The sequence below is a fragment of the Thamnophis sirtalis genome, unplaced genomic scaffold, assembly GCF_051295495.1.
Source record: "Thamnophis sirtalis isolate CommonGarterSnake01/CBP01778 unplaced genomic scaffold, rThaSir2_p1.2 scaffold_10, whole genome shotgun sequence".
In the NCBI taxonomy this organism is placed as follows: Eukaryota; Metazoa; Chordata; class Lepidosauria; order Squamata; family Natricidae; genus Thamnophis; species Thamnophis sirtalis.
Window position 1 is genome coordinate 12,001,198 of NW_028261390.1, and position 23,877 is coordinate 12,025,074.

Here is a 23,877-nt window from a genome sequence, read left to right on the forward strand (position 1 = left end):
GAATTTCTGAGCATTCAGAGCAGTGATGGGGTGTGGCATCAGTCTTGAAAGAAACAGGAGGGAAAAAAACCCCGCTTCATCTATAGTTGAAGCGGGATTATTCTTTGGAGAATAGCCTCTAATGGCAGTTACTAGAGCTTATTTCTCAAGAGAGCAGCTTCCTGTGATGAATATATTGTGTGCTTTCCAGGCAGCAGCAAAAATAGTTCACGACAGTGATGGCATGGTGTGAGAAATTCCTTCTTAAGGCATGAAGCTCAGGTTTGACTTGCAGATGAAATAACTCACCTCCGTGCAGGAATTCCTATTAATGTGGGTTAAGGTAACCTGCCACAACTTCAGCCAGTTAAACAACACAATCACTTGTTTCTCACTGTTGGTCTTAGGTCGGTCAACGGTAGTCTTCATGCAGATTTTGCTGTATAGTTTAACTGAAGACCCGTAAAAAAATAATAATCTCCTTTTAAGACAAAAAGCAGGGAGAGAAAATTCTGTCTTTAAACTAGCTGCTCATGCCAACATTCATCACTCCTGTTTTCTCTTGCAATAGATATTGTACATCAAATCTTGTATTGTGATGTATCTTTCTGTACATGAATGTACTCCTAATTTCATGGATTTACAATTCTTCTCTTTATGTTTTTCAGCAGTCTTACTCCAATGAAGCCCATTGTGTTGAAGAAATTTTGAAGGTGAGTATATTCGCATTAAGTGGAAAAAGATGCCATAAAGGAAGCAGTAATAATTTCATGTTTTTTTTTTTTTAAATGACTGGGTCATCATTATCATCAAAATGTAGGGTTCTCCCCCCCCCCCCCGGTCTATAATGCTGCTCATGTTTCTTTGCTGCAGAATTTGATCAGTAGGCTTCAAGCAGAATATCATCTTGAATGTTTTAAATAATTTCTGGTTTCAGACCAAAAATTTAAAATAAAATAGAAGGACTACAAACAACACATTGTCTTGTGTTTATCCAAGCGGATGAGTTATCATTCTCTGAAATTTTGGCTTCTTGGTTACAAAAAAAGCATTCTTGTGTCCTGCTGGGCTCCTCGTCCTAGCACAGATGACCAAGAACTTCCTATCCAAGCTTAAACTTTATAAGGAAATCCAATTTGTGGTTTATTTTATCTTTAATAAAGCAGGAATCCCAAAAACAATTTGGCTTCAAACTTTGGCTTGTTGGAAGAAATACAACTTGGAAATCCAAAAAACCCACTGAATTTATTTTGATTGGGCTTCCTTTTTTAAAAAAAAAAAAACTTTTGATTGAAGAGTTTTTCAATACTAAAAGATAGTTCAAACGACTGTATTTTTCAGAGTGTAAGACGCACCTTTTTCCCCTCAAAAAAGAGGGTGAAAATCTGGGTGTGTCTTATACACTGAATACAACATTTTTGGCCTCACAAAACCCCGCCCCCTTTGCAAAAATGGCCGTGCATAGCCTTTGAGCTGGGGAGGGCAAAAATGAGCAAAAAAAGGTCCATTTTTTGCTCGTTTTTGCCCCACCCCCAGGAACACTCTATAAGCCTCCTAAAAGCTATGCATGCCCTATTTTTGACAAGAAATGGGCCCATTTTTGTGAGGTCTGCAGAGTGCAAAAACTTTTTTTAAAAGATGTACCTCTTCAAAATCTTGGTGCATCTTATACTCTGAAAAATATGATAAATTCAGAAAAAAGAAAGGGAGGGGTAGAATTTGGATTGGGTTCCCTATACATATTGGGATATTCCTTTTTTTCTCTTAATGCTGCCCCACACATTGCCATTATTTATCACATTCAAAATTGTAGAAAGGAATAGAAGATAAAGGAATATGAAAGGAGAAGAGAAGGATAGCATGCGTTCCTCTGAATGCAGAGTGTTCAAATATTAAGGAATCAAAGTCTGACTGTTTTGATGATAGTTTCAAAGATCACTTCCAAATCTAGGATGCAAAAGCCGAGAAAAATAATGTTTCAGTTACATCCCCATGTTACTGTTGGAAGATTTTCTTATTCTTTTTGCAGCTGAGGAAGTAATAAAAGTTAGGAATTAAGAGCTGATTATTGTTCTTCTCAATTTCTTCCCAGGAAATGACCCATTCATGGCCACCTCCTTTGACAGCAATCCATACTCCTAGCACAGCTGAGCCATCAAAGTTTCCATTTCCTGTAAAGGTGAAGAAACAAAATCTTTCATTCCATCTATGTGAATTAATGTATGAAAATGCATGTCATTCAACTCATTTTAGCAATGTATTGTTTCTAGCAAAGAAGAAAAGTTTGCAGGACAAAACAAACAGTCATAAAAAGATAGTTTCTTTTGTGCAAGTGTTGCTTTGAACTAATCTCTCTGGGCATGTAAATATTCGTTATGTTTATGTTTTTGGAATCATTGTTTTGTTTAACATGTAGCTTAAAAGGTGAGTCATTTTATGTTCAAGAAAAGGTAGTAAGTCTTCCTATCAATCATGACATGTACAAATGTTCCATAGTAGAAAGTCATAATTCAGAACTTCTCTTCCCTTAACTCCTAAATGCCTGAAGCCTTCTACAATGTGGGAATACACTCCACAAGAGTAAATGCAACTCCCAGAATTCCCCATTATGGTCATACTTGCCTGTTTATTTTAGGAGTTGTGTAGGACATCCATAACAAATTAGCTACACTAGATGTATTCATTATGCCCAAAGACATATAATTCCCGAGTTACTTACTTGATGCCAATTGCATTGCACTCATGTCAGAAGCATTGAGGCCTTCTGGGTTGAAAGAATTATCCAGTGACATCACTGTTGCTCGGAGAATGCCCAGTTGCGGGCTTTTTTCATGACCCCGGAAGGAGCCGAAGCGAAGGTCGGGAGCTTACCCCATCCCAGGACAGCACTCGGGTCTTGAACGTGGGCTTCCTAACCTCCAATTTAGCATCCTAACCATGTGAGCCACTATGCTCCATTATTTGATGCCAATAATCTCACAACTGCTACTGTTATTCTGCTTGTGCTTTTTAACTACTTATAAGATCCTGGAATTGCTTCTTAACAGAAGTTTGATTTTTGCCCCGATTCTTTCACAATTGAAAACATTTTTCTTCCAGTCCTTCTTGTTCCTATCCTGCTAGTTTTGTAAGTCATCATGAGAGGTGGTGGTATGTGTCGGGTGCAAATTGTAGGAGATGACCAGGTTGAGCCCAAGGGTGGGGTGAAACACGTCATCAAACCGGAATCCACACACTTGCAAAAGAGACCCAAGTACGCCCCCCTTTAAAGTCCATGATTCTTATCTGGAGCTTGGCTGTTATTAATTCATATTCTTGGGTATAGGTTGCTTGGAATAAACCCACAGTGCTTTCTTTACTTTATTCTGACTCCTGGTTTCTTGTGCCTAACAAAAATAAATGAAATAAATGCATAGTTTCCCTGTTTTCTATTCTTTTCAATTTAGAATGTTAACATTAGTACTATGGAACGTACTAGGCAGTATAATAATACTATAATAATATGATGATGGCAATTATAAAGAAATACATATTTATTATGATAAAGAAGAAATAGAAATGTAAATAGTGCAGTATTTTTTTTAGCTTACGTTTGCTTATGTTTACTTTACCCCTAAAATTATTGGGTTGTTATAAAAATCCCTCCTTTTCTGCTTTCTAGGAAACTCAGCAGCCTGGATCAGTAATTCAGAGTAAGTATAAAGACCATAGTTTAAACTTATAAACTGCCGCAACCTGCTGTTATTTGTTCATTTTCACAGATTACACACAGAATTCATGTAACATAAAATGTGAAAAAAAGGAATGGCATCTCAGGTTTTTGGCTAGAGATTAAGTGAAGCAATCTTTGATTCTGATAAGTTTTGCCATATTTCCCCGAAAATAAGACTGGGTCTTATTTTCTTTTGACACCCCCCCCCCAAAATAAGCACTTGGCCTTATTTTCGGGGAGGTCTTATTATTATTGTGGTGCAGGACGCCCCTTAATCTCAGCCTGTGGCCCACAGATCAGCTGATCCAGAGAGGGCCGGAAGTTCTCTTTCTTTCTGGCACACTCTTGCCACCCCTAGCATCGCTGGGCTTGCTGCTCTTTGCAGTCGCTAGTAAGAGAAGGGGCGTGATAGCTAGAGTTTGCGGAAACTGCCTCCGCGAGGCCGTTCCTCATGGATGGCAGGTGCATGTGAGGTATGTTCCCCCCTCCCCCCTTAAATAGCAGCGCATGCGGTTAAATATTTTAGGGGAGGGCTTATTTTTGCGCATGCGCTCAAAAGCTCGTTTGGGCTTATTATATGGGGAGATCTTATTTTCAGGGAAACAGGGTAGGAGGTGAGCTGGTCAGAAGACATGCTCATGCTGGAAAACGGAAGACCAGATCTTCCAGTTTCCAGCACTGCTGCACGCACAAAGGCCAGCTGATCGGTGCCTGCTCCTGCACGCCAAAAACCCGGAAGAGGAATGGCCAGTGCTGCGCGTGCCAGGCAACATGGCTCTGTGTGCCACTTCGGGCGCACGTGCCATGGGTTTGCCATCACAGTTCTACTGCTTTTAGATGTCACAAGACATATTTATTCATTCATTAGGTATTTGTTTGTATTTCACACTTTTAAAACCACCATCTTTCTCTGGGCGATGATCAATAAAAATTAAGCTTTAAAAAACGAATAACATTTTTTAAAAAAAATGTATGTGTCATTGGGTCACTAGCACATTGCAAAAGATGTGAAAAGAAAAGCATGAACATGCCTATGGAGATGGGGGCAGTGATGAAATATTGAAATCTGTTGCTTCAGATTATTCTGACAATGGAAATTGCTAGTGCTGTTAGAAAACATCATCCACCTATCCTTTAAAACATTATTTTCTACGTCTCATACGTGGCAATGTCATGAATATTAGAAGGCAACATGGATTAATTCTGCCCTCTTTTAAAAAGAAAAAAAAAGCTTAATGGATTTTTACTGGCAACCATTCTCTCAAGCTAGCTCATTTTAGCGTTAGTCTGTTTATATTTATCCAACCTTATAATATTTAATGGGGTAGAGACAAATCAAACTCATTATAAAGTTCCTTTTTAAAAATCCCTCAACGTGTTTGGAGGTAAATAAATGTCTGTGCAGATTTTAGTCATCCAGATCATAGTTATCTCAATGGGAGCTTTTTTCTTTAAAAGAAGAAAAAATTCTCTCTCCCCAACCTCCCCTCTATCAGAACTGATGAAGCTTCTTGGATGAGAAGTGAAACGTTTTCTTATTCCGCAAGGGGGAAAAAAAACAGTCCAGTTGCCTTTTGAAGAAAAAAAAGGGGCACATTTGAGACTATTTGGAAGTATCACATTTTTTTAACCTAGGGATTAAAAATAAAAATGGAAAAGTTTTGCCTAAGTCGTAAATGTCACAGAGAGACAGAGAAAAAAGAGAAAAGACAATAGAAAACAATGCAAAAAATCCAAAATGTTCATCACCCCAAATCTTCTCTTCTCTCCCTCCCTGCCCCCTTGGTGTCTTTCAGAACAGTGTGATGCGCCTTTGAAGACTTTGTCTGTTTCTCAGCAACGGACGTCGTAAGTCACTGTATTTTTTCCACCCTTGGTGTGTTTGTCATTCATTAGCGAAATCTGCCAGTCATTAGTGAATGAGAGGAGATTTATTGCAGGTAGCTTTAACTTAATTGAAATGTGACTGCTGCAGAAAGAGCAACTTAGGTTCTGGCACTGCCTTTGCCTGCTTCAAATGGAGATTCTCTACTTGCAAAAAAATAAAATAATAGGGTTACTATAACATTAATAAACATGGTTACTCTTTGTGCGAAGTATTCAACAAGTTCGACGAGGACAGAGATATAGTACACTCCAATTGGCAAATTAATTAATTAAATTAATTATATTTATTTGAATTGATTAGGGATTTGGCAACAACCTGATAGTCTTATCAACTTTTTTTTTTATGTGTAAGATACTGTTAAGGAGATCATTTGGGTATTTCTAAGAACTAGTTCTAGGGTGACTCTGGCTAAGACTCTGAGCTTGTCGATCAGAAAGGTCAGCAGTTCGGCGGTAATATCAATTAAAAACGTTGAAAGAAGGAACCGGGAGAGCATCTTTTCTCCTTCCATCTAGTATTCTCCAGTTTCCATGAAAATGTTTTTCTATCTGCATTTGGCTTCAGTTTTAGGTTGGATAAAGTGTATTGTGTAGTGGGTCTGTGTGTGGGTCTGTGTGTGGGTCTGTGTATGCATAGAGAGAGAGAGAGGGAGGGAGGGTGGGTGTGGGGGGGGAGAGAGAGAGAGACGGTGAGCTTGTCGATCAGAAAGGTTGGCAGTTCGAATCCCTAGCACCATGTAACGGAGTGATCACCTGTTACTTGTCCGAGCTTCTGCCAACCTAGCAGTTCGAAAGCATGTAAAAATGCAAGTAGAAAGATAGGGACCACCTTTGGTGGGAAGGTAACAGCGTTCGTGCACTTTAGTCATGCCAGTCACATGACCACGTAAACGTCTTCGGACAGTGCTGGCTCTTTGGCTTTGAAACAAAGATGAGCTCCGCCCAGTAGAGTCGGGAACGACTTGCACATCTGTGCAAGGGGAACTTTTACCTTTACTAAGAACTAGTACCTTCAATGCAGAGTTGGCTACAGTTGAGAAAAACAGGCTGTCTGTTTGACCATGCAGTCAGTGAAGGGTTTTTTTAAAAAAAATTCATTTGCAGGTAGTCCTTGACTTACAACAGCTCATTTAAGTGACCATTTGAAGTTACAACGGCACTGAAAAAAGTGACTTATCATGACAGTTTTTCACACTTACCGTTGCAACATTCTCATGGTCACGTGATCAAAATCCAGCTGCTTGGCAACTGACTCACACTTATGACAGTTGTAGTGCCCCTGGGTCATGTGACCCCATTTTGTGACTTTCTGACAAGCAAAGTGAATGGGGAAGCCAGATTCACTTAACAACCATGTTACCAAATTAACGGCAGTGATTCACTTAACAACTGTGGCAAGGTAAAGATCGTAAAATGCAGCCAAATTCCTAAGTTGCTAAGTGAGACATTCCAAATGTATTCCATAACAAGAGAAATTTCGGGCTTAATTGTGATTGTAAGTCAAGGACGATATTTTTTTTCTCTCTCTCTCTCCCCCTCTCTCCCTTTCTTTTTTTCCCTCTCTCTCTCTCCCTCCCCCCCCTCTCTCTTTTTCCTCTCTTTCTCCCTTTCCCTCATTCCCTCCCTCACCCGCTCTCTTTTTTCCTCTCTCCCTCCCTCCCTCCCTCCCTCCCTCCCTCCCTCCCTCTCTCTCTCTCTCTCTCTCTCTCTCTCTCTCTCTCTCACACACACACACACACACTTCTGAAATACAGGATATAAATAATATATTTTCCCTAGCAAAATGAGATGTTTGCCTTAAGCTTGACTGTGTTTGAAATCCCAGGAATATTTTAAAATTATAGCAGGGCTTTTGCAGGTATATCTTAGCTGCTTCTTCCTTAACAACCATTTCCAATTTGAGTCTGCTCCTCAGTAGACTCCAGTGTGATTTTTGTTTGATTTTGTTCTGTAGGGGGGGGGGGGAGAAAAACAACATCTAGAAGTGTGTGGGGAGATAAATGGATGTGGGAAGAAAGCTCAGGGGATTTTAGAGAATAGCGTTGGGTTTTCTGGAAGATTAACATCTCTGCCAAGGCTTTCGTCTTACTTAAGCAAAGCACAGGTTCCATCCTGCCTGGCTGTCCTAATAGATGAATACATTTTTCCAGTCAGCAACTCTTCAGGATTTGCCACTGGGCCGAACTGTTTGCAAGTAAACAAAATGTTTACCAGGTTTCATTGCTGGAGACAGGCTGATGCCAAAAACAAGTGAGGGCAAGTAACCACATAATGGTTTTCTAATGTTCCCGGAAACATCCCAGGTCTCAAAAAAAGTTCAAATGGTTTAATTAATCTGCTGTCTTCTCTTGGAAATATTTGCTGTATGATATTGAGGGCACTTTTGAAATTTTCATGGAATTCCCACAGGAGGATTTGCTTGCTATAAAACACTCACTCAAGTTCTCCCCATCATTTAAAGAACAAAATAGATCACCAAGGCATGGAAAGAGCCTTCAAGCATCTCATTGCTTATGCGTGATGTCATGCATTTATTTTGATAGCCCTTCCAATTTAGATCGCTGCGTGCTATGTACACCAAAACTCAGTATATTTTATAATTTTCCAGCCACGGGAGCTGAAAATCTACACCTGGGGCAGAAAGACTATTTTGGAAAAGGGCTACCGAAAAAAGAAGCAGACCACTTTCTGAAGCCAAGAGGGTTTTTTTTTTTTTTAAAAAAATTATCTTGTCCTTTAGGGCAACCTATATTAGCATGAAATTGAAAGCTTTCTCCTCTTGAGTGTGAGAACTGCAGTTGTGGCCATGAAGAGATGTAAGCTTACTAGTTTAAAGGTGAGGAAGGGAGAAGTTTGGATGAAAACATTTATAGAATTCTGACATTTTTATAGTGTTTTTTTAATGGGAGTATGTACAATACCATAGAGGTCGTCCTTGACTTATGACCAGTGTCTGCTGGTTCAGACCAGTAGCGGAAACTGTGGCTGGCTTCGCCCATGCTCCCCGGCTCTGTGGCATCCCATTTAGGCACTTTTAAAAGCCAAAAGCGCATGTGTGTAAGGCTGAGCACATGCACGCACGTACGCGCTATCATTTGCAAGCCGGTAGGGAAGGAAAGTGAATACCACCCCCTACTTATGACCACAATTGGGTCGTAATTCCATCGAGAGTCGTTGAGGTTGCAAAGCAAGTCATCCCTGGACCCGATTTTATGATCAGTTTCTTTACTATTTTAACCTACACACACGATCACTAAGCAAATTCAGCTTTCCTGACTGACTTTTCTGTTGGGGAAGCTCGCTGGGAAGGGCGCAAATCATGGTCACATGACAGTGGTGGGTTTCAAAAATTGTTCGAACCTACTCTGTGGGTGTGGCCTTTTTTGTGGGAGTGGCTTGCTGCCCATGTGACCAGATATGAAGATGCCGACGACACTTGTCAGAACCACCTTAAATTACCTCACACACAGCACTAGCATGCATAAGAATATGATGTAAACTTGTTTTTTAAAAGGCATCTTTGGTTTGCATTAAAACAACTTCAACACACGCAATGTTCTGATTGCACCACAAACGCAGTAGTCATCCTTACCTTTCACAGAGGCACTAAATTTTATAAATATGAGCATGATAGTGTAGAATAATCATATCCAAGGACCAGTGGTGGGGTTCAAAAAATTTTGGGACCTTTTCTGTAGGTGTGGCCTGCTTTCCGTGTCCATGGTGGAACCTCTTCTAACCGGTTCGGTAGATTTGACGAACCGGTTCTACTGAATAGGTGCGAACTGGTAGGAACCCACCTCTGTCACGTGACCACAGGACACTGCAACCGGTCATAAATGTGAGCCATTGGCCAAGTAGCTCGAATTGTGACCGTGTAACCACAGGGGTGGTCGTAAATCATTCCCCCCCCCCCAAGGTCGTCAGAACTGTCGTTAAACTAACAATGTTAAGTCAAGACTGTACTTGCTGCATGTGAACGTTACGTAGCTATTTAGTTCCTTTTCTAGCAAGCATTTTTTATATTTGCATAGTTTCGCTAAGTTAGTTTCTCTTGCAAGAAAGAGAATAGCAGTTATATTAGTGCTACGGTACTTAAAGCAGGCTTACTTGAAAACTGCAGAGGTTAAGCTTGGCTGATCATGCTTTACCAAGGATAACGGCTGTTTAAATTATGCTGTGCCTAATTATGTTGGGGGGAGGGAGAGGGGGATGATTTCCCCTGAATGAAATACAGGTAGTCCTCGGTTTACGGCCACGTTGGGGCTCAAAATATCTGTTGCTAAGCGAGATATTTGTTAAGTGAGCTTTGTCCCGTTTTATGACCTTTCTTGCCACTGTTGTTAAGTGAATCACCACCGTTGATAAAGCTATCAACCCGGTCGTTAAGTGAATCTGGCTTCCCCATTGGACTTTGCTTGTCAGAAGGTCAGAAAAGTGAATTGCATGGCCTTGCTACTCATCAACGGTCATAAATAAGTCATAAATACGAGCCAGTTGCCAAGCATCTGAATTTTGATCATGTGACTGTGAGGCAAAAGTGATAACGGTGAAAAAAGGTACTTTTTTCAGTGCCGTTGTAACTTTGCACAGTCACTAAATGAACTGTTGTAAGTCGAGTACTACCTGTACGGTAAATGTAGGAAACCACCCTCATGTTTTGGAACCGTGCAGTAAGAGTTCTTTCAAGAAAATACATAATTCAGACTGTTGCTACCTTGCCCCTCCGGCCTATCTCATCCCCCAGAGGAGCACCTTAAATCCATATAATTAGCGACAGATTGGTCTTAGAGGAGCAAGGGGGAAAAAAAAGTCAAGCTCTTTATAACCAAGGATGAAAAGGGATTACTCCACAGGCTTTCGAGACAGAATTGCTTGTCTGTCTTCCTGTGAATCATCGGCCCCATGCATATCCCCCCATGCCAAATTTAGAATAGCGGGCTTATTTGCCCGGGAGGATTTTGTGCTCTAATATGAAAGAACAGCTCCAGTGTTTTGTCTGCATCCTTTTCGATTGATTATGTCTGGACATGGGGTGTAGTCCTTGGATGTGGCTGTGTTTTAAAATGGTTAATGCTTATTTATATAAGGGCAAGCAATATCCGGATGCTCTCCTTTCTCTTGCCAAGGAAAACTTGCATCCCCAATGAATGAGAAAGGAAGGGAAGGATAAAGAGAAAAGAAGGGGTAGATAAAGACAGGGAAGGATAAAGAGAAAGGAAGGGAAAGATAAAGAGAAAGAAGGGAAGGATAAAGAGAAAGGAAGGGAAGGATAAAGGAAAGAGAAGGGTGTATTGGATACTACATACAGATAATTTATGACCGTAGTCTCAATAATTAAACAACATAAGGAGATAAGGCTATCACTGAATCTCTTTCATGCTTCTTCTGCTGAGTGATGAACCATTCTCTTTATCTTTCCCTTCCTTTCTCCTTATCTTTCCTTTCCTTCCCCTTTATCCTTCCCTTCTTTTCCCTTTATCTTTGCCTTCTTTTCTCCTTATCTTTCCCTTCCTTTCCCTTTATCCTTCCCTTCTTTTCCCTTTCTTTCCCTTTTCTTTATCCTTCCCTTCTTTCCCTTTATCTTTCCCTTCCCTTCTCTTTATCCTTCCCTCCCTTTCTCTTTCTCTTTATCTTTCCCTTCATGCTTCCCTTCCCTTGTGACCACCTGAAATCCCAGCTACCTTGAGTCACTTCAGTTGCATAGCATAGCCAACTAAAAACAAGCAGCATTTGTGCTGGCTAATTAGAGGCTGAAATCCCTCTGCATCTGTGCGTCCAAATTAAGCATGCAGCTTTACAGAGCAAACATGGATTTCCCAAAGGGCTTTTTCATTCTTGACTTTGGCTCTCAAATTTAACACCTGGCTTTGCTGGAATGGAAGCTTCTTTGCTTGTTTACAAGAGCAGGGGCAAGCTCATTGTTTCTAGTTGGCAGTGACTAAAAGAGAGATCAGACAGTTCCTGATGGAGAGTAGATAATATATTTTTTTTAAAAAAAAAAACCTTGCATGGGTTCTTTTGTTTCCTCCAGTTCCAGCAAGCCTAAAAATTCAATACCTTAAAAAAATCTGGTAGTGGTCTTGATACTGTCTTCTCAGCTTAGCAGTGCTAAAAATTATATCTGCATTGTAAGTCACAATTTAAGAAGACAGGCTTTAAAATATTTGAGAAATATTCTCGGTACTCTTAATACGTTTTGAAATTTCACTGAACTTGAATCTCAGATTTTAAATGTAGAATGTACTGTGTCTGAAAGGGTTTGTTTAGAATGCAGAAAGGGAGGGGATGGGCTTTTGAGAAAATGTAACTTCATTAAGTTTTGCTTCTCCTCTTAAAATTTTCTAGAATTTTTCCCCTACAGAACGTTCTTCACGTTTTCCCATTTTTTTAGACTGCTGACTCATGAATGGCGCGTCCCGTCCTTTCCTGGCAAAAATCCATTGATTGCAAGGTTGTTGCTGCATTATTCATAGCTTATCTGGAAGCTATTAATAATGTGCCAATAGAGACAGTTTGTGTCTGTCTTTTTGAAGACACCCATGCTAAGATAATGGGAAAATAAATAGCGGCCATCTTTGGACAATAAAAGTAGTCTTTACAATGGCACCTTATTTTAAAGAGGGGAAATTATGTTTTGGTTTATTTATGCGCGCACAAACACACATAAAAAGTTCCCAATCTCAGTAACTCTTTAAAATGGGTGGATTTCAACTCCCAGAATGATGTGGTTTCCTACCAACAGAGATGAGACCAATTAGCAATAATGTGCAACCATAAGGATGCACTGCCAGGTCTGTCTGTCCATCCATCCATCCATCCCAGGGTTTGGCAATCTTAAACACTCAAAAGAGCCACAAAGATCCTAACTGGAAGCCCCCCACCCCCAGTTCAATTCTGGAGTTAACTGGAAGTCCGGTTTCCCCACCATAGAGTCTCCTCCTAGTGCAGCGTCCCTTTTCCTCTACCTGTCCGGAAAACCCGCCCCTTGCCATAGAGTCCCCTCCTGGCGCCAAAAAAACCCCAGAAGCTCCTCTCAAAATTGTGGTGCTGACTGGCGACATGGAGCCGCAGCAGAGGGATGAAAGAGCCACATGTGACTCCAGAGCCGCAGGTTGCTGACCCCTTATCTATCATTTTATTTTGTATAACATAAAGAAACATTGTGCTCCCTCTTTCCCCCTAGCAGCAACCTTGTGACATGGGCTGAACGGCGTCTTAACCATTATATCAAACTAAATGTACCAAACAAATGGCATGTGCATTTGTTAAGATGACCAATTGTGGAGTTGTTCTTATTTCTACTAGTCCACTGTGCAGAATGAAAGCCTAAACAGTTCTAAACTCTTAGCAGGTTGTAGTTTATCCTTTTGAATGTCCCTACTAATGTCTCATGAAAAGTTTTATTAAAGCAGTCTTCCCAGGACGTGCTTAGATGAATGATGTGGCAACATGAAACCAGAGATCCCTGAACTCCAATAGTTAGCTCCATCATCTATTCTGCATGGTTTGTAGATCAGTTCAGAAGACCCATGAGAACTGAGGAAGCATGGAATGAGAGAGTGGAATGTAACAAAATAAATCTAAATCTAATCAGTACCTGAAAGGAAAACTGTAAACGATGGGATGTAAATGGATGGAATGAAATCATTTTTGTCCCCTTTTTTGGGGTACTTCCTTTACTTGTGACTATGGTAAATGCACAGTCACCGCCCACGAGATGCCCATTGAACAAAAGAATAATTTTCAAAAATCTTGTACCAGTTCGGAATGTGGGACGTGAACCTTTCTCTTGTGTGCTTTTCCACAATTCTTCTGCATAGTGTTTAGACTTCCTCTCCTTGGATAACCGTGTCTTGTTTGTTTTATAGTGTTTGTAGAAATCGATACCATAGAACCAGGAAGAAAAGGAACATTCATGCAGGGGATCTTATTATTAACTTCAATAGGTAGCTGAAGGATTTGCCTTCTGGGGTTTTACTGATCCCGACATAATCCCTTGATATATCTCCTCCTTTACATAATAGGATTTGTTGTACAATACAAATGCCGAAGGACCAAACTTCATTAGAATGTGTGTTTACACTAATCAAGGCTAAACAAGGGGTTGATTTCCCCGCTAGTAATTGTATTCGGTAACTTGCCAGTGTCACGGAATGATTTTGTGTCATATGATTATGGATAATCTGGAGGCCCATCATGAAGACTGCAATATACAGAAGGTACAATATAATTACTGTATTTTTCGGAGTATAAGATGCACCTTTTTCTCTCAAAAAAGAGGCTGAAAATCTGTATGCGTCTTATGCACTGGATACAGCATTTTTGGCCTCCTGAAACCCCACCCCCTTTGCAAAAATACTGTGCGTAGCCTTTAGGAGGCTTCCAGAGTGTTCCTGGGGGCTGGGGAGGGCAAAAATGAGCAAAAAACTGGCCATTTTTTGCCCCCCCCAGCCGCCAAGAGCACTCTATAAGCTTCCTAAAGGTGATTCATGCCCTTTTTTAAAAAAAAGAAAAAAATGGGCTTGTTTTTGTGAAAAATGGGCCATTTTTTGCTCCTTTTTGGGGGGGCCCGGCTCCCAGTAGCACTCCACAAGCCTCCTAAAGGCTACGCATGCCCTTTTTTTGACAAGAAATTTTTTTGGGGAGGTCTGCAGAATGTAAAAATTTTTAATTTGCCTCTTCAAAATCTTGGTGCGTTTTATACTTCGATGCGTCTTATACTCCGAAAAATATGGTATATAGTATTATGACTAGTGGTGGTGGTGGTGATGATGATGATGATAGATCTAATGGAGGCAGGTGTTCGTCTTCTTCCTATTCTCCCTCGATAGCGAGATATATGTTGATAGTTTTGACTTCTCATTTAAAACTCTCTCCAGTGGGATCCCCCCCCCTTTTAATAACAGATTTTTAGTAACATGCAGGCTACTTTACAGTAATTTGGGGACATTTAGCCCCGAATCATATGACAACTTATTCACAAATCTCTCTAGTTTTGATCCTGAATCCTTTCTGCCTAGAGTTGGCAGGGATGGAAGCTAAGATTTTTGCATGCAAAATATGTGTAAATTTCAGCTGCTTTGCATATCTTCTGAAGGAGAAATAGTGACAGAAATGATTAAAATAACTTTCAAACATTTTTCTTTCATACAGTATAGTTGAAAGAGCCGTGGTGGCGCAGTGGTTAAAATGCAGTATTGCAGGCTAATTCTGCAGTTCGATTCTCACTGGCTCAAGGTTGACTCAGCCTTCCATCCTTCCAAGGTCGGTAAAATGAGGACCCGGATTGTTGAGAGCAATATGCTGACTCTGCAAAACGGTTAGAGAGGGCTGTAAAGCACGGTGAAACGGTATATAAGTCTGCAGTGCTATTACTATTTCCTTGATTGATGTTGGTGAAAACCTAGATGTGTGTAACTGTTAGATAGTCTTTATTTATGGTCAAAAAGTAGTTTGGGTGCAATCAATATTCAGCACAAAAAATATTCTCACTTAATAGCCTAGCATCATCTATAAAGTATCAAGATTATAAATCAGCTATTCTGCTAAAACATATTTAACAGTCAATCATACACACAGTCTTATTGTAATGACTGATCTGATAAACGATTGTATAATGACTCTGTTTTACTATTAATTTGGTTAGAAGGGGTATTAATAGGTCTGAATGAGTGCCTGCATTTTAGCAGCAGTGCAGGAATTGGTGCATGGTTACATCTGTTTGTCTGTCTGCATGTAGATCAGTCAATTCTAACCTTGCTATATTTCTTTTCCAGAGACGTTGATGGTAAGACATTCATCAGGAGATGTGAAGCATAAGCAAGATTAAATAATAATGTAAAGATTCTTGGCTTGGCCTCCTCCCATCAAATTATTTTTGGTGGCTTATATCTTAACAACCACGACCTGAATATAATCTTAACCTTCTCAGAAACTGACTGGAAAATCTAAAATATTAAATGCGATTTTCAAGTTTTTTTCTTCCAAGAAAATATAATCATTCAGGATACTGGAGGTCAAAGATCAAGATAAAAATCTCTACTCAAGTCAATATTTTAAGCAACCCCACTCTACTGCAGAGGGCCATCACTCATTCCAAGCGTAAACACACAATGGGAATACATCAGAGGGTCTGGAATATAAACATTTTAATGAATATTTTTCAGTTTTGGGAATCTTTATGGCTACCCATCTGAAAATTTTATATCGTTTGACTGGTTTTCTTGGCCTTAACAACTTTAAGTGCCACCCGTATGTAATTGCTGTCCAGTAGACAGGAAACTTGGGACTTAACCTGGATACAGATTTGTGAGTGTGTGTGTGTGTGTGTCTGTTAACATTGCCTACATCCCATCCGTACGTGTTTGTTTCTTGAGAATATCATAACCTTTGCTTTGATATAAGGTATAAGGTCATCAGAAGCCAACATGTGGTAGACCCTATTTGAACAGACAATTGTCCTCGGACATCCTGATAGTATCTTGAGATGTAAGAGTCGCTGTTACATGGAGGAATGTTTTAATCACCACGACCTGTGTATGGGAATTGAATCAATTATTGATTTAAGGTCTACAAATGCTGTATAAAGGCCTTCCAGGAAATGCTGGGGTACTTGTGACTTGCTCTTCTGCCAAAACATGAGTACATTCTAGGCACTCTAATAATTTCCAAACACATGGCACAAAACACTTTTAATCAGTCATACTCAGTCTTTTGTGTGTGTCTGTGTGTGTGTGTGTGTCGCCCACAGGGTTGGGGGAAGAGGTATACTTAAAAAGGACTGCCAGCTGGCAGGCTTAAATAAATAGATCTTATCTAGAAACTAATCTCTTGTGTTTTCACTTGGATTTGTTATCCATCACTTTGTTCTCTTGGCTCTTAAAAGCATTATTTGTTTGATAGCAAGCCCCCTGCCAGGGATCCACCCCCAAAGGGATCATATTTCCGCATTTTGAGAACAGCTCAATATACTGTATTCTTCAGTTTCTGTGGATAAATGGGAAAAAAAAAAGAAACATTAACACGTTGAGCACAATGTTGAAGTTATTGGAAGGAGCAAAGAACATTCTTATATTTTCAGAATTGAAACCAAAACATCTTAGGGTGCTATTTTAATGATTTTTATTTTAACTCAATTCAGCTCTGCGTTTTTGGAAGTTTCCCTGCATATGTCACATGTAGATTCTCACGATTTTTACAGGTAGCTTTGAAAGAGTTAAGAGTTTTAAGTGTCACATATTTAATTATTCATCACAGAGGAACTATTGAATTAATTCTCTTAATTAATTAGAACAAATTATTTTCTCATTTTAATGTATTAATTTGTTATGTTACATATCGTTAAATTGTTCTCGGCTCAATTTACCCATAGCCGTTCTCCAAATCTCAGTAAATGTAAACTAGACGTTAATACCACGTTTCTTTTTATGGCAAGCTTTAAGTAGTTTATTGTTGTGACCGACTTTGAGGATTTTGTTTTGCCTATCGGAATTGTTTCAATGCCTAGGAATATATCGCAGAATCATATTTATAGGAGCATATATTGTAGATTTTCTTTCATGGCATGGCTGTTTTCTGCATTAGGCAACACTGAGCGGAGCATGAGTCTCCTTCGCTTTCAAGAGGATGTGGTTGGGTTGGGTTTTTTTTTTTTTTTTTTTTTGCAGCGCAAATCTGAAATTTGTGTTCCATAAAGAACATTTTCTGAAAAACTACTGTGTCCACCGTAATTTGCCTAGGACACTTTCTTTACTAAACAGGGAAGTTTACAAAGGTAAAACTTTTCAATCTCGACTGTGAACATGGCCTACAAAACCCAAGATCGTTGCATGAGAATTAAGCTTGCATTTTCCAAAATGAATTTAAGGTAGTTCATAAGTGAGTATTGATCGACACTGGTGATTTCTTTGCTTTTCAGAACATTGCATAAAGATCTAGAGATCAGCGACAGTGAAGACTGTGACGATGACCAAGTTAGTATCTTATCTTATCTTATCTTATCTTATCTTATCTTATCTTATCTTATCTTATCTTATCTTATCCATCTATCTATCTATCTATCTATCTATCTATCTATCTATCTATCTCTACCTACCTATCTATCTATCTATCTATCTATCTCTTCTCTCTTTCTCTCTTTCTGTCTGCCTCTCTCTCCCATATCTATCTATCTATCTATCTATCTATCTATCTATCTATCTATCTATCTATCTATATCTGTCATTCTATCTATCTATCTATCTATCTCTCTCTCTCTCTCTCTCTACCTATCTATCTATCTCTTTCTCTCTTTCTGTCTGCCTCTCTCTCCCATATCTATCTATCTATCTATCTATCTATCTATCTATCTATCTATCTATCTATCTATCTATATCTGTCATTCTATCTATCTATCTATCTATCTATCTATCTATCTATCTCTACCTATCTATCTCTTTCTCTCTTTCTCTCTTTCTGTCTGCCTCTCTCTCCCATATCTATCTATCTATCTATCTATCTATCTATCTATCTATCTATCTATCTATCTATCTATCTATCTATCTAATCTACCTACCTACCTACCTACCTACCTCCATCCATCCATCCATCCATCCATCCATCTATCTATCTGTCTCTACCTATATCTATCTATCCATCCATCCATCCATCCATCCATCCATCTATCTATCTATCTATCTCTACCTACCTCTCTCTCTATCTCTTTCTGTCTTTCTGCCTGCCTCTCTCTCCCATATTTATCTATCTATCTATCTATCTATCTATCTATCTATCTATCTATCTATCTATCATCTGTCTGTCTGTCTACACACAGACACACACACCTATGAATCAGTCTTTCCCTAACCTTGTGTGCAACTCACAGAATTCCTGGCCTTTGTGCTGGGCTAGCAAAGAATTTTGAGAGTTCTAATATAGTGCATCTGGAGGGCACATGGTTGGGGTAGATTAATCTTTATAATTCATAGACTGCATTTACATTTTTTTGTAGTTCATTTTCTGTATGGACTGGTCTTTGTATTTCCCTTTTATCAGGTTTCTGATAAACCGTCTTCCTCATCAACACCTCCAAGGTACAATTCCTTTATGTAGAATAAGAGGGAATTGTGAGGCCGGGACGAGGGTGGGTGGGGGTGAGGTAAACATTCACTATGTGTAACTAGAAATTTCTGTAAAAGTTTCCAGAAGGTAGGAAAAGTTAAAAGAGATGAAATACTTGTAAGGCTGATTTGAAACCAACAGAAGTTATTAAAACTTGGAAAAATACTGAGTGTTCCTTGACCTCAAGACTGTGATAATAAGAAGGAGCATAATGATTATTTCCTTAATAACTCATTGAACATTCAGTTTGCAGAGGGAATAGTAAATATGATATGAAGTACCTGTTATGTATGCTAATATCAGATTCATGGAGGAAAATTAGGTAGTTTGAAACAATGCGTATTCAGAAATGTACTCATAATTTTCAGAGCAGTCTCAAATATTGGCTAAGTACTATATTTTTCGGAGTATAAGATGCAGCTTTTTCCCACAAAAAAGAGGGTGAAAATCTGGGTGCGTCTTATACACTGGATACAACATTTTTGGCCTCCCGAAACCCTGCCCCCTTCACAAAAATGGCTGGGAAGGACAAAAATGAGCAAAAAATGGGCTGTTTTTAGCTTGTTTTTGCCCCCCCCCCCAACCCCCAGGAGCACTCTATAAAGGCTATGCATGCACAGTAAAAGCTTCACGACTAAACTCTGAATCTGAGCTGGAGGGTATTTACCGGTATCTGTAAAAAATTGTTTCTGTTTACTGGAAACATAAACACTGTAAGTTTTGAGCAGCGTCCTTCAGGATAAAAGTATTGATTCCAAATGCATATTATTTTTGGGCATATTTCCCAATAAGCTGTTTAAGCAACTGCTAATATTTCACTCCATGATGCTTGAACTTGACACTAGTAATTACCTTGTTCCTGAAGCTGTTGCATTCTTCAACTGTGGATCTGGAATTAGCAGAAAATTTGCCTTTAAGCGATGCAAAATCCACTAGTTTGGGCAATTTTTTTAAAAAAACCCTGTTCTTTAAACAAATACATTAGAAAAGTATATGCATGCTTATACCCCCCCCCCCCGCCCTCCCAAAAGAAACACAAGCAACCAAATCTCAGAATAAAAGGAGATTACGGTTTAAATATGGAGCGAGGAGGAAGAATAACTTCAAGCAGTTTGGTGTGTGGGAAGTTCAGTAACAAGCCATTAATTATATTGGAGTTCAAGCGGTTTGAGTTGAATGCAAGGCATTTTTCAGCATGCAAACCTTAAGATAGGAGCATTTTCAACTAAAGGCATTGCTTCACTTGTGCCAGTCAAATGCTTGCTATTGTTGGAAAAATTATCATAGGCTGTGTTTTAGAGAGAGAGAGAGAGACAGAGAGAGACAGAGAGAGAGAGAGAGACAGACACACACACACACACACACACACAGAGAGAGAGAGAGAGAGAGAGAGAGAGAGAGAGAGAGAGAGAGAGAGAGAGAGAGAGAGAGAGAGAAAATAATTAGTTCATGCTGAGGTTTCTTATCATGTGCAATGTGATAGTAAAGTTTTGGTCCAGTACCACAGGTAGTCCTCAACTTACAACTCCACTTGGGACTAGAAATCCCGTTGCTAGGGAAGGCTGTTAAATGAGTTTTACCATTGTTACTGCCTTTTTTTCTGCCAAGCTTGTTAAGCAAATCACTGCCGTTGCTAAGTGAACCACATCGTCGTGAAGCAAGCCTTGCTTCCTCCATTGATTTTGCTTGTCGGAACTAGCAGAGGAGGTTTGCAAAGGCCAGTCATGTGACCCTGGAAGGTTTCAACCATCATAAATACATACCAGTTGCAAAAACGCCTGAATTTTAATCATCTGGCCAGAGGGGATACTGGGATAGTCAGAAGTGTGAGGATTGGTCATGAGTTCAATCCTCACACTTCTGTAATGTGTAATGTCACAATTTGTAATGCTGTTGTACCTGTAATACAAATACCACAGGTGTGAATCAGCCCAAAACAATAGTTTACCTCCACAAATTGAACTTGTTTCTAGAAATAGTAATTAAAAAAATGTAAAGGTTTCCCTGTCAATCGTATCTGACTTTGGGGCGCGATGCTCATCTCTGTTTCTTGGCCAAGGGAGCCATTGTTGTCCAAACACAATTTCTATGGTCGTGTGGCCAGCATGGCTATATGCCAAAGGCACATGGAATGCTGTTAGCTTCCCACCGAAGTGGTACCTATTAATCTAATAGATGGAGGCGAAAACATATAAACAATGCTTGCTGGAATTGGGTAGGTCTAATTTAATGAAAAGAAGGACCAGGGGTGACACGATAGTACTGTTCCAATATCTCAGGGGCTGCCCCAAAGAAGAGGGAGTCAAGCTATTCTCCAAAGCACCAGAAGGCAGGACAAGAAGCAATGGGTGGAAACCAGGGGTGGGTTCCGGCTTCTTTTACTGCCGGTTTGCTCAGGGACACGCTATGCGTGCATGCAGAGTAGTAAAAAAATTGCTTCTGTGCATGCACAGAAGCAAAAAAACAAGATGTTGCCGCCGATAGAACCAGTCCAGGTGCGTGGCCAAATTACTATCTACTCGGCTGAACCAAGGAACTCATCTCTGATGGAAACTAGTCAAAGAAAGAATCAACCTAGAACCAAGGAGAAATGTCCTGACACTGAGAACAATTAATCAGTGGAACTGAAGTTGTAGATTGGGTGTCGAACACAAGGCCCCCGGGCCGCATCTGGCCCGTGATGTGGTTCTGATCCAGCCTGTGGGGCCGTCCTGGAAAATGTAAGGGGCCCGCCCGCATCGCTTCAGTCCGGTCTACCCAATGCGAAGAGGAAACAACGAGCCAGCATGGCTCCGACCCGGTCTACCCAGGGTGAAGAGGAGACATGCCAACAGTTTGGGGAGTGGCCAAGTGAGTGACATCAAGAGGGCTGCGCCCACCCAGTTGGCCACATCTGCCCTGTCCCCCCAGAGGTCAACCACAGCCCTGATCTTGTGAAATTGAGTTTGACACCCCTGTTGTAGATGCTCCAACACTGGAAGTTTTAAAGAAGAGAGTGGGCAAACCATTTGTCTGAAATGGTACAGGGTTTCGTGCCAGAGCAGTGGGTTGGATTAGAAGACCTCCAAGGCCCCTTCCAACGCTGTTATTCTGCTCATCTACTTCCATTTGCGTGCTTTCAAACTGCGAGGCGGGCAGAAGCTGGGGCAAAGTCTCCATCTGACAAGATCAGCATCTTTAACCACTGAGCCATTGCGCCCCCCTCTGCAATTATTTAGCATTAAAGTACTTATTGTTAAAGTGCTCAGTCCCATTATTTTAAATGTATATTGACTGGGTAAAGAAAGAGTTAGAAATTAAATGTTGTGCTTTTACTCCCACCAAGCACTGACAGTATATTAAGAATGGAGCAAGTAATGTGTGCTCACAAACACACATGCTCTGTTAAATATGTGCTGTAATGAATGATCCGCTATTGATCTGCCCAGTGACTGCAACTCCATTAGCTATTACTCAAATACGGCAGGGAGAAGGTCAGCGGTAGAGTGCATTCTTTGTCGGATGATGTATGTTTCTATGCCTGGCACTGCAAGAATTTCTTTGGATAGACGCAGAGGCTCGATTGCCCTCAAAAGAATGCAAACCACGCAAACTTTCTGGACAATAAATTTCCTGCAAGATGTGGGTCTCATTTTGAACAAATATGTCTTAAGATTGGGTTTTTAAGCCAATCAAATTGATTTCTCATATGTACACAGACTGAAGAATTTTTATTTGGAATAATACAGAACGGAAGAAGATGAAAATGGAAGGCTGCAGACAGATATATGTAACATTTTTCTTCGGGAAAATACAGGAAGTCCTGACAGCAGCAGGACTCCCCTGCGCACAGAAATGGAAGGTCACCTCAAGTCCCACAGTGGAAGAAATGGCTGGTGGGGTTAGCAGAGATGGCTAAATTGACTGTCCTGATCAAAGAAAAAAATACAAACACTTTTATTTCTACTTGGAAACCACTTCTGGACTTTGTGCTTGAGGTGGACAAAAAAATGAAACTTTGATTTTGGGCTTTACCGATCAGACAGATTTGTTGTTATAGAAATGGCTAGTTTAAACTATTATGTAAAAGTAAAGTGAGGTTTGATGTTAATATCTTATTCTACTGCACCAAAGGGAGTCTGAAGTCAGTTCCTTTTCTTTCTTTTCCCCCTTTTCTTTCCCTCACTTTTCTCTTCCCTTTTTCCTTCCCTATTTTTCCTATTATTTACTTTTATATTTTCTGTGTATGCTACATTATAAACTAATAAAAAGTTCAACATGGGAAGGAAAATACAGGTAGTCGTCATCTTACAATAATTCATTTAATAACGTTCAAAGTAACTGAAAAAATGACTTATGACCATTTTTCACCCGTGTGACCATTGCAGCATCCCTATAGTCACATGATCAAGATTCAGAAGCTTTGCAACTGACTCATATTTATGATAGTTGCAGTGTCCTGGGGTCATAAGAATCCCCTTTTCTGACCTTCTGACAATGGGGAAACCAGATTCATCTAACAACTGTGTTACTAACTTAACCACTGCAGTAATTCACTTAACAACCGTGGCAAGAAAGTTTGTTAAATGGGGGAAAGTTCACTTAATAACTGTCTCACTTAGCAACAGAGGTTTTGGCCTCAAGTGCCTGCAGCATGTTTCGGCAGTTAGATTTAAAAGCATTCAAGGTTCCTTACGTTGCCAGCAGTTACATCACTCAAACACAGCCTAACTATGGAAATCTCCCTCTTCGTTGTTGCGTGTATTTTATTTTTAGCAGCATCCTTCTCAGCCTCTAAAATCTCACTAAAGATCTTCCGTCATTCTTGGGGTCTTGACATTGATTGGCGAACAGTGGTGTCATGTTTGCAAGTTGTGCTGATTGAACTGTTTCGCTTCACAGGGTCAAGCAGAAGAGAATTCAGAAAGATGATCCACCCCCATTTCTAATTTTATCTCCTGTTTTTCGTTTGCAGTGCCCCACAATCGCAGCCTGAGAGTGTGGCCGTGGCTCCTTCCAGCAGTGCAGAATCCGAAAGCACAAGTGACTCGGACAGTTCCTCCGATTCTGAATCCGAAAGCAGCTCTAGTGACAGCGAGGGAACAGATCCGCCAACAAGAGTCTCGACACCTGAGGTACAGCGTCCATTTTCTAAATGTGTCCTTTGCGTGGTCTGGATCGGTATTTAACAACCGTAGCAACTTTTAAGATGTATGGAT

At 40.1% G+C, this 23,877-nt stretch overlaps 1 protein-coding gene across 5 annotated transcripts in view; it reads left to right on the top strand.

The window, feature by feature from the left end:
• AFF1 (ALF transcription elongation factor 1) overlaps positions 1-23,877 on the top strand; it is a 172,839-nt gene that overhangs the window by 116,822 nt on the left and 32,140 nt on the right. For 4 of the 5 annotated variants that reach the window (XM_087724075.1, XM_087724076.1, XM_087724074.1 and 1 more), the window contains 7 exons: positions 648-692; positions 2,072-2,158; positions 3,641-3,671; positions 5,488-5,539; positions 17,499-17,553; positions 18,614-18,651; positions 23,634-23,793. In XM_087724075.1, the coding sequence (XP_087580201.1) occupies positions 648-692; positions 2,072-2,158; positions 3,641-3,671; positions 5,488-5,539; positions 17,499-17,553; positions 18,614-18,651; positions 23,634-23,793 (468 nt within the window). The remainder of the gene's footprint in view (positions 1-647; positions 693-2,071; positions 2,159-3,640; positions 3,672-5,487; positions 5,540-17,498; positions 17,554-18,613; positions 18,652-23,633; positions 23,794-23,877) is intronic. The other variant, XM_087724073.1, reaches the window with a different exon arrangement.